Source organism: Hydra vulgaris, chromosome 02 (genome assembly GCF_038396675.1).
Source record: "Hydra vulgaris chromosome 02, alternate assembly HydraT2T_AEP".
Classification (NCBI taxonomy): Eukaryota; Metazoa; Cnidaria; class Hydrozoa; order Anthoathecata; family Hydridae; genus Hydra; species Hydra vulgaris.
In genome coordinates, this window is record NC_088921.1 from 49,356,876 (window position 1) to 49,368,877 (window position 12,002).

Here is a 12,002-nt window from a genome sequence, read left to right on the forward strand (position 1 = left end):
CTAACTTATATGTATACTGTATTTGATTAAGAAATTTCTTAAATATTTGCATTTGGTTGAAATGTATTTGCAATTCCGTTAAATAGGTTAACTTGGCGATTTAAGTAAGAATAAGAGTTAAGTTAAGGTGAGTTTTTAAGAAAAACCGTAATGTACATTGTTTTTTTTTCATTTAAAACACTAAAATAAATTAAAAACACAATTTCAAGGGATATTTGTTAGAAGACTTGTTTTCATTATTCTATTTAGTAGATCATTTTATCAGTCTTGTCCTGAAAAAATATTTATTTTTTTTCTTAACCTAAAGTACAAATATTTGTATTGAAAATGCTGATTGCATACAGAGGCGATTCTACGAATAAAGTAGGGGGAGGGTGAATTCTTAAAAAGTACCGACTGGCTTCTAAATAAAAAAGTCCTTACAACTAAAATTTACCCGATTAAATTGTGTTAAATACCCGGCTAGCCGACTAAATTGTAAAAAAACAGACTATAACTTGACAGTCGTCTTTTTTAGGGGGTGGGTGAACGGGTGGAAAGATTTCAACATTTTTTGTTAAGAGCAAATACCATAGAATGTATCGTCTTTTTACACCAAAGAATGAGATGTTTTATCTATTTGCTCTTGGATTGTCAGACTGTCTAGGATTCTACAAGCATGAACGAAAAATGTCCATGACCAACTTTTCAATCTTAAATTTTTTCTCCCAGAATTAAATCTGCGATTATGATTACTTGTAAAGTAGATGTAGCTACGTTTAGAAATAGTTCTAAATAATGATAGATTACACTTTTTATATACTATAATTTGTAAATTTGCAAAATTCATATACGACTGATTTTTTATTTTGACAACACTCCTAAAAACTAAATTTATTAAAAATTTTTGTTTGAATTTGTAAAACAAAAGTATTGAACTTTGTTTAACAAATTCACTATTTTGTATTAGTCATTGTTTCATTTAAGACTTCAAGTTGATTTTATTTTTAACGGCTTTAATCAGTGTCAGTCTTCAATGAAAACAACCAACTAAAATTATAGCACATACGCCAGTGTTTGCAACTTTAAATAAATAAAACAAAATAAATTAATTGCGTTCTACAGATGCATAAAAAACAACGCTAAAAACGCAACGTAAAACAGCAGCGTAGCAAAACATATTTAATTTTCAAGTTGCAAAACTGTTCGAAACACGCCAGAGTTTGAGTTAAGACAGTATTGTACAGTGTTAGCACAAATTTTTTTTTTTTTTTTTTTTTTGCGCAGGTAGGCAAATTCACATTTAGGCAAATTTCAACAACGAATTATTTAACAATTAAAAAACAAGAACAAAATTTGTAAATAAATAGATATCAATCAATAAGAAAGCCAAGTACAGATAGTAAAAAAATATTGTACAATAATAATGACAAAATAAAGTAATAATAAAAATTAAAAAAAAATCTAAAAGTATTTTTGTGATTTTTCCCACATTTAATTAAAATTCTAGTGTTGTATTTGTATTTTTGTTTAAATAAATTAAACAAAATAAATTAATTGTATGCTACAAATGCATAAAAAACGACGCTAAAAACGCAACGTAAAACTGCAACGAAGCGAAACTTATTCAGTTTTCTAGTTTGATCAAATGGAAGTAACTTTATTATAATAGGATCGCTTGCCGATGTAAATCATCCGATAGCTGCGTGAAATTTCTCCATGAGATTTTGGATGGCTCATTTCTTCTGTAATTATGCATTAAAGCTAGCTATTTTGAAAAATTGAAGAAATTTATAAATGGCAAAGAGCGCCTCAAACCACAGCATTCTAAATCTTTCCGATTTTAGGAAAAAAAATCTACAAGATAGCATTGTAATCAATAACGACGACAACCAACGAACCAACTTGTATCTGAAATTTCAAATGTTATAAAAATATATAAACGAAATATCTTTATTTCCTCACTGTATTATATATCTATCAATCAACCTATATACTAAACCTATATACTCATATATATATTAAACCTATATACTCAAATATATATAAATTTCATTTAATTGTAGATGCTTATAAGAGTTAAGTCTTATTAAATGTTATATTAGGGTATGACAAATAGCATTTTTTCAAAAAGTTCAAGTTAACGAGTGTTTTCTGAGGCGGAATTTGACGCAGAATTCGATTCAGGAAAGAAATTGCAGCTAGCATGACGATTTAGGTTACAAAAGTGCATTTTTTCGAGATTCAATTGCAAATTGAATCTTGAAAATTGGTATGCATGAAACGACTGCAATATTGCAGTCGTTCGCATACCAAAGTATGACAAGCCCGATATCGTAATAATTTGAACTTTTTACAGTTAAAAAATGACGAGGCGCTAATACAATATTCGATCGACGATTTGTAACCCGACTCAAAAATCAACTGAATGAATTAAGAACTCTGCAAGCTGTTTAAAAGTAATAAACTCGGACCACTTTAATCAATATCATTAATCACATGAACAAACATTCACATGTCATCACTCTTCATAGGAACTGAGTAGTGTATCAATGTTGTTCGAGAATTCATTTTCTGATTTTATTGCGTTACGAATGGAACGTCTTAGTTCGTCAATTGTAAAATTCACTATATTGAATTCTCCAGAATCAAATTTTATTCGTCGTCGCTGTTTGATTTCGGGCGCTATCGTCAGACGTAGGTGCGAAATTTCATTGATCAGCTGTTTCTTGTTGAGCGAGTCCAAAACATCGACAGTTTTTGAAGTTGTGCTCTTTGCACTTTTCAAGTTTTCGATGTGTTTTTTTTTACCTTCATTTTTTGACATTTAATCACTGCTAGTTGACGAGCCTGTTTCACTGTAGATAAGAAAGTATTCTTGTATCCTGACTTGTCCTACTTCGCAATAAGTCACTTCCCATTTCCAAAGTTTCTTCTTGCTTCCAGGTTACACTAAAAAATCTGGATTAAGCAAGTAGACATTGGTTGTCACAAATTTCTGTAATACTTGGATCCAGCACCAAAGAAAACATATAGAATGATACATTAAACGCATATATTTGCGGAAAGTTTTTTTTCTAACCGAAATTTCTAAACGAAATAGCTATCACATGCCAAAAATTCTTTCAGATTTAAATCCAGCGTTATATTTCGCCTTAGAAACAGCTCGATATAGAAAAACTTTTAGATTTGCCCCACCCTAATTATATATATAGCATAATTAAAAGACTCTTATTAAACTTTATATAAATATATAAATATATATATACATATATAACAGCGTTAATAACATAGCGTTAACAATAACATATATAACTATATACATATATATATATATATACACATATATATGTATACATATATATATACACATATATATGTATACATATATACATACACATATATATGTTTACATATATATATATATATATAAATAAATAAATAAATATATATATATATATATATATATATATATATATATATATATATATATATATATATATATATATATATATATATATATATAATTACACATACACAAGTACACGAAAAATACATATTACTTGAAAAAAAAAGATTAAAACGAGTGAGTGCTGCCAAATTTGAATTAACTCAACTTTTAACCGAAGGTTTGCCAAAGTTAAGGTTTTGTAGAAAAGTTAAAAAATCTCAAAAACTCCCTTTGAGTACTCAACAGAGAAACGGGCCCTAATTCGATAATGACACAAACTACGTTGGAAACAACAACCTACGATCATGACTTGAGAATTCAAACTACAAACAGCTTTAAAGTAGAAAGCCAGTGTATCATTGCCTCATTTAACCAAATGCTCTTTATTCTTTACGTTTCAACTTCTTCAACAACCAGAGTGTGGACATATAACAGCTTGCTAAATTCTACAGCTAATTTTTCACTCATTAACAGCTTGAAAGAAAGCCTTGTTAGGCTACAAAGTTACTACAGCTCACAACTCTCCAAAGTGGAAGCTGCATTAGGAGCTCTACAATTACTAATTATAATTTGACAATCTACACTTTGTATTATGTCAATTAATTTTTACTTTTGCTGTAACTAATTAAAATACTATTAAAAAAAAAAAAAAAAACTGTCCTGCCCTAACACCCTAACACACAAACACACACTCACACACACACACACACACACACACACACACACACACACACACACACACACACACACACACACACACACACACACTATTTAGAAGTCATTTTTTATGCATTTAGATAGTGTTGATTAACATACATCTTGATATTTATGAGATGACATAGATATAAACCTAAATTTATTTTAGACCAGTTTGTAGGCCCATTTTAGTGTTTATTTTGCTTGCTGCAGTAAGTAGTAAAATATATTATACATTTAATGCCCACAAAACTTATTGATAAAAGCTCAACTTTAATACCTATATAATCCAATATACATTATTATAAATATAGCACAGTAAATACTCTTATTGTATGCATGCTTTTTTTGTCAATTTTGCAGTCAATATTTTATTTTGTTTTTGTTTGGTGTTATATCTGTTGTATCTTTGTTTATTTTAAGTGTTTGTAAAAAGTATATCTTTTATTAATGTGAGTATTGTATTGGTACTGTCTGTCTTATTATTGTCTTCATATAATTTTACATACTCTTTTATTAGTCTTTATTTTAGTCTTGACAACTTTAGTCTAAATATGCTTGGTTCGAAAAAATAATTTTACTTTATTCTAGTGTACTTTATTTTTTCCTTAGGTGTTCACTGTTTACATGTGACCGATCAGCAAATTTATGTCAAAATTTTAATTATATAATACAATATACATAATTATAAGTATAGTACAGTACAAAGTAGTTTACAGTAGAAAATAATAAGTACAATATGTGCTCCACAGGCCATTTTTTAAAATATAAACTAAAAAATAGCTTAGACTAAAACTTTAAACACATTACCTTTTATGAAGTCGCCTCGCTTTGGGTAACTCTTTTAAATCATCTTTAATTAAATATAATTTCACACCGAGTGTTATAGACTGGTAGTATTTTTCCCAATCAATTCTTCTCATATCAAAGTCAAAATTCTGAAAAAATTTAACAAGTATAAAACAAATGAAACAAAAGGTTAAGAAATAAACTTTTAATATTTTGATTTTTTATAATAATGTCTTACACTAAATTGAAAAAAGAAAGACTATATATTTAATTAAAAAAAACAACTTATAAATTAAATTTCTAGTAAAAACATAACATTAAAATAGGTAACAGAAAAATAACATTACATTTACTTGCATTACTGTACTTGAGTAGTTTTTTTTTTGTAAATTTTGTATGTTTTAAGTATTATTTTAACTATGTACTTTTATTTTTATTTAAGCAAGTATTTTTAAAGTATTTTACTACATTTTAAATCATATTATATTATTACTATTGCTAAATATCACAAAAAGTATAATTTTTTTATTTGATAAAAAAACAGCACTTTTTTTACAACTTTGTTTCCTAATGTTTTAAATGAAGTTAAGAATTGTTCACAAATTATGTCATGCACTAGGGCTATATTAGTCATTTTATGTATGCATTGATGCACTTATTCTGTAAATAACTTTAATAAATAACTTATTCTGTAAAAACTTTATAAAATGTAAACAATAAATAAATACAATTACTAATAAACAACAATGGCTCTACGCCTATATATATTAAAAACACTGAAAAATAATCTTTACTGAAGACTTATTATTTGCAGGCGAGTAAAAATAATGACTTTCAAAATATTATTAAATTATAATAATATAAACCTTTTTTTTTACATGTATTGAAATGTATTAATTAGTTAACTAAAAGCAACTAAGAAAATTATTAGTATATTCAAAGTCTTAAATTGGTGATGTAATTTATGGATGACCCTTTATAAAGACATCAAACAAGTGCACTGCTGACATTTAGAACTTAAATCTTTCTTATTTGAGTTTTTAAAGAAAATTTTCAAAAAAATTTTAAAAAGTTGTTAAAAAAGTAATGCAGTAGCTTTTACTCTTGGTACATTTTTAACGAGCTACTTTTCACTTGTACTTGAGTAAACTGTTACTCAAATAAACATACTTTTCACTTGTACTTGAGTAAACTGTTACTCAAATAAACATACTTTTACTAGACTGCAAAATTTTGTTTTCCAACTCTGGAAAATATAAAATTTATTTAAAAGAATATTGCCTGTTTTTTCTATTCAAATGTAAAATGTGGTTTTGTAGAATTTTTATTTTCAGAATTAAATTTGCTACTTTATTAAGATTTCACTAAAAACTTTTATAATTTACACTATTAAAAAAAAATTATAAGGTTACAATTAAAATATTTGTAGTTTTTATATAATTATAATTTATGTTATTATCATGTTAAAAAACTTACTTCACGATCTTCATCAGGAAGAGCTTTAAGAATTCGGTTATATTCTTGGTTTCCCCACTAGATCAACAGAACCAAAATAAAAGTGTGTGAAAAAAAAACAAAAAAAAAACCAATAATAATAAAACACAATAACAACAAAAGTAGTAAACCTTCCATTCATTAAATATAAAGAACTCCAGGATAGACAAATTGTTGTCTATGGAACGATACAAGTTCATGAACCTAAAAGAAGAAAATGATTTCTATGGAATAATTTTCAAGTTTTATTTTATGCTTACAATAATTATTTTAATTTTTTTTTAATTTATTCACAAATACACATACATATATATATATATACATATATATACATATATATATATATATATATATATACATATATATATATATATATATATATATATATATATATATATATATATATATATATATATATATATATATATATATATATATATATATATATATATATATTAGGGCTGTTCATGTGAACACAGGAAAAAAAATTTTTTCTCGGATTTGAATGCATAGTTATTTATTTTGTGCCATTTGACATAGTAATTGACTGTGGAAAAAATCTTTCTAATCAGATAATGTTTAGGGGGTGCTCAATGACCATAAAGTTTTACGAAAAACGTCAAAAACGTGTAAAAAGTTCCAAAGTTCCAAAAATTTCTAGAACCTGGTTAGTTAGATTTTTTCCACTGAAATATTGTCTGATTGCGTGCTATATAGATTAATTAAAGTGCAGCAGATTAACTGTCATCAGGGCACCAGACTAAAAAATGTCTGCTAGTATTTAAAACAACTGTGTTTATATCATTTTGTTAAAATTTGTATTCATAATTTTAATACTATTATTTAACTCAATTTAGAATTTGTTCAAACAGAATAAAAAGGTTTACAAGTATAAATATTATTTTTATTTGGAATTTCAGTTTGACAACAAATGTATTAATATTTTGATAGTACCTAACCTTAGTAACCTATTACAGAAAACTAGCATGGTAGTCTGGTAGTGTATTGTTTGTTATTAAGTGCAGATAATAATAATTTCTAATTTGAAAATATTTATTTAATTTCTTTAGTAATAATTATTATAATATATTGCTGCAGCTGCATAAACCAACAACTGAATGATAAGTTTGTATAATATGGTATTGAGTTTTGATTTTCTCATAATATTTCAGTTATCATTGAAATGGCAGCATCATCTCGTGTTGCTATCTCTACACAACTTCAAACCAAAATCTTTTTAATTGGACAACCAGAGCCAAATCTTCCAGATAAAGTTCTTCCCTTAACATCTGATGTTTTAAAAACATTTTTTTATCATCTTAATTCAACCAAAAAGTCAGTGCCTGAAAGTCTTAAAACAACTGTTGATGAACTGATTATTATTTGGAATAAAGCCCGTATTCCGACAGCATTTCATCCGAATGTAGTCTTAAAGTTAAAAACTTTAGTCCAGGAATTTAAATTAATAAAAAAAATAAAATCCAGATTGTCAGATTCTCAGAAATCGAGAGAGAAATCATTTACAGACACCATTGGCCTACTTTTTGACATTGCCCACAAGGATGCTGAAACCATGATCAGAATTGAAGAAGATAAAGAATTTTTATTGGATCAGAGATGTCAGAGAAAAATGGTGATGTTTGGAGAGGACAAAGAACTTTCAAAATTAGAAGAAAGAAATGAAGCAAGGAAACAAGCAGAGAGAGAACGAAAGCTAAAAGAAGAGCAAAGACAATCTGGTGCGAGTGCAATAGTTCCTGTTATTGAACCTTTACATGACGAAAGTTATAGTGATAACAACGATAACGATGCTGTTGATAATGACAAAATGGTTGATAGAGATTTTGAGATAGAAATCCCTGTTTATTACAGACAACAAGTCAGTAAAGCAAGTTCTTCAGGGTCAGCTGAATCAAGTTTAGCAAGTACTCCAAAACGACAATGTATCTTAGATACAATTCTTGACTCGCCTGATGTTTCATCAACATTAGACAGAATTAATCTATCTGACACAAAATTTACTATACTAGCAGCAGCAATTGCAAGGGCTGGTGGACAGAACCTCGATGATGGATCATTGTCACGTTCTACAGTCCGTAGAAAACGAACCTATCATCGATCAAATATTGAAGCCACTGTTCGAACTGAATTCTGCGATTTGGACAAACCACCATTAATCGTCCACTGGGATGGCAAACTGATGATAGATCGTACAAATTCTGCAGCCCCTAAAGCAAATGTTGACCGGCTATCTGTAGGTGTGACAGGTCACAATGTTGACAAAATACTTGGAATAGCAAAACTATCAGCTGGAACTGGAGAAGCCCAAGCAAAAGCAGTTATTCATCTGCTTAATTTCTGGGACATAATTGGTGATGTTATTGGAATGAGTTTTGATACTACAGCCTCTAACACTGGCTCCAAAAATGGTGCATGTGTAGTTCTAGAGAAACATATAGGTAGAAATTTGTTATATTTCGCTTGCAGACACCATGTTCATGAGATCATAGTAGCAGGAGTGTTTGGATTACTATTTGGACCATCATCTGGTCCCAACATACCTCTTTTCCAGAGATTTCAGCAATATTGGCCCAAAGTTAATCAAGGAAATTTTAAACCTCTGGATGACATTCGAATGAAAATACCCCTGGTGCAAGAACTACAAAATGAAGTGATTGCATTCCTCAAAGAAAACCTGCATGTTAAAATGCCAAGGGATGACTACAAAGAAATCATGGATCTCTGTCTGTTAATACTTGGAAAACTGCCTGCTCAAGAAGAGAAAAATTATCATTTCAAGATCCCAGGTGCTTATCACATGGCTCGCTGGATGGCCAAGGTTATTTATTGTTTTAAGATTTATTTATTTCGTGAAGAGTTCAAGTTGACCACAAAAGAGGAAAAAAATCTCTGTGAATTTTGCTTATTTGCTAGTCTGGTTTATGTAAAATCTTGGATACCATGCACAAATGCCAGCGATGCTCCAGTTAATGACTTGTTTCTGTTTTAGCAACTTAAGCAGTTTGCAGTTGTGAATAAAACGATTTCCGAAGCAGCAGTCAAGAACTTTCAAAACCATTTGTGGTACCTTTCACCAGAATTGGTCCCACTAGCTTTGTTTTCAAACAAACTTCAAACGGAAGAGAAGCGAAAAATGATTTCCAACATGAAATTTCACGGTGAGAACTGGTCTGAAAGGTTGATCAAATTAAAGAACATTGAAAGTCTAGAGAAGAAATCTCTGGACATGCTGGTGACATCAGTTTCAGCAAGTGCGTTGCGGTCAATGAAGGTTGATATTGATTTTCTGTTCAACAACGATCCAGCTACCTGGAATGATTCCCCAGAATACCAAGAAGGAAAAAATTTAGTATATTCATTGAAAGTAGTAAATGATGCTGCCGAACGATCTGTGGCTTTAATGTCGATGTTTAATGAATCGATTACAAGGAATGAATCTGAAATACAGAGGTTAATTCAGGTGGTTGAGGATCACAGAAAGCGAGTGCCAGATGCCAGAAAGTGTACTCTGAAGAGTTATAGTCCTCGCTAGCATTTACATTGCACGAACTATAACATTACGATAATTAAATGTTAATTGCTCATATGTTTTTTTGTTTATAATTCGTATTTTAATCAATGACAAAGAGTCAAAAATCCTAGTGTTTTATTTTGGAAAAATTCTGATATAACAAAAACCGAGAAGGCTGAATAAGTGCGAATTTCATAACTGCGAATCTGCATAAATGCGAAGCAGTTGCAAAGACTGGCATAAGTGCGAACTGGCATAAGTGCGCCGAAAGAATTTGCAAACATTGGCGTAAGTGCGAACTGGCATAAGTGCGAACTGGCATATGTGCGAATCAATTGCAAAAACTGGCATAAGTGCGAACTGGCACAAGCGTGAACTGACATAAGTGCGCCGAAAGAATTTGCAAACATTGGCATACGTGCGAACTGTCATAAGTGCGAACTGGCATATGTGCGAATCAATTGCAAAAACTGGCATAAGTGCGAACTGGCACAAGCGCGATTTGGCATAAGTGCGCCGAAAGAATTTGCAAACATTGGCATAAGTGCGAACTGGCATAAGTGCGAATTGGCATAAGTGCGAACTTGCCAATTCGCCACTTATGCCAATTTGCACTTATGCCAATGTTTGCAAATTCTTTCGGCGCACTTATGCTAATTCGCGCTTGTGCCAGTTCGCACTTATGCCAGTTTTTGCAATTGGTTCGCACTTATGCCAGTTCGCACTTATGCCAATGTTTGCAAATTCTTTCGGCGCACTTATGCCAGTTCGCGCTTGTGCCAGTTCGCACTTATGCCAGTTTTTGCAATTGTTTCGCACTTATGTCAGTTCGCACTTATACCAGTTCGCACTTATGCCAATGTGTGCAAATTCTTTTGGCACACTTATGCCAGTTCGCGCTTGTGCTAGTTCGCACTTATGCCAGTTTTTGCAAGTAATTCGCACTTATGCCAGTTCGCGCTTGTGCCAGTTCGCACTTATGCCAGTTCGCACTTATGCCAGTCGCACTTATGCAGATTCGCACTTATGCAGATTCGCAGTTATGAAATTCGCACTTATTCAGTCGCCCCCAAAAACCGCAGAACTTTAGTCGTATTGCAGTATTTTATTTCATTAATTTCTCTGCTAATAAACCAGTCTAAAGTGGATGTGGATTGTAATTTGTATTCAGAATTTAATATTTAGAGATAATTAAAACTGATCAAATCTGAAAAATCTAATTAACCGGGTTTTAGAAATTTGTGGAACTTTGTTACTTTTTCCATGTTTTTCACATTTTTCGTAAAACTTTATGGTCATTGAGCACCCCCTAAACATTATCTGATTGGAAAGATTTTTTGCACAGTTAATTACTATGTCAAATGGCACAAAATAAACAACTATTAATATAATTTTAACCAATACAATGAAAAATGTATGTCAAACAAAATCTCAACTTCAAAAAATTTTTTTTATATATTTCTTTAAAGGTTTGTAAGAAATTAGTACAAAATATATTTAAATATATTTTGTACTAATTTCTTACAAACCTTTAAAGAAATATATAAAAAAAATTTTTTGAAGTTGAGATTTTGTTTGACATACATTTTTCATTGTATATATATATACACATACATACATACATATATATATATATATATATATATAAGGGTGCTCCAGAAGTCAATGGTAGGAAATAAAGTTTGTAAAAAACTTGTCTTTTTTTTCCCATCTGTTTATGGATGCAAATTAATTGGGTAAATTTTTGGTTTAATTTAAAAACTATAAGCCTTGCCACCAGCAAGTCAAAATGTAATAATGTATGTAAAACACATAATTACGGTAATATTGGAAAAGTTTCTTTAGCTACGGTAATTAATAAGTAACAAGTGGCAAAATGGCGAACTTCCTGTTAAGGTTTACGCGATTGAAAATTTTATAAACTTAAATTCACTAGATAGTACTGTGTATTTTATTGCTAATTAATTAATAACAGAAATGGATCAGTGTGTCATGACTCTGAAGAAGGATGATATCTGGCTGATAGGAAAGCCCATATTGAAACAACCAGTTTGCAGAGTC

At 29.9% G+C, this 12,002-nt stretch overlaps 1 protein-coding gene across 1 annotated transcript in view; it reads right to left on the reverse strand.

Annotated features, from left to right (window-relative positions):
- Positions 1-1,334: 1,334 nt before the first annotated feature.
- Positions 1,335-12,002, reverse strand: part of LOC100202061 (fatty acyl-CoA reductase 1) — a 53,342-nt gene continuing 42,674 nt past the window's right edge. The window contains exons 10-13 of the mRNA XM_065791237.1: positions 6,541-6,613; positions 6,392-6,448; positions 4,937-5,064; positions 1,335-1,890 (exon numbers count right to left, since the gene is read on the reverse strand). Coding sequence (XP_065647309.1) covers positions 1,731-1,890; positions 4,937-5,064; positions 6,392-6,448; positions 6,541-6,613 — 418 coding nt within the window. The 3' untranslated portion in view covers positions 1,335-1,730. The remainder of the gene's footprint in view (positions 1,891-4,936; positions 5,065-6,391; positions 6,449-6,540; positions 6,614-12,002) is intronic.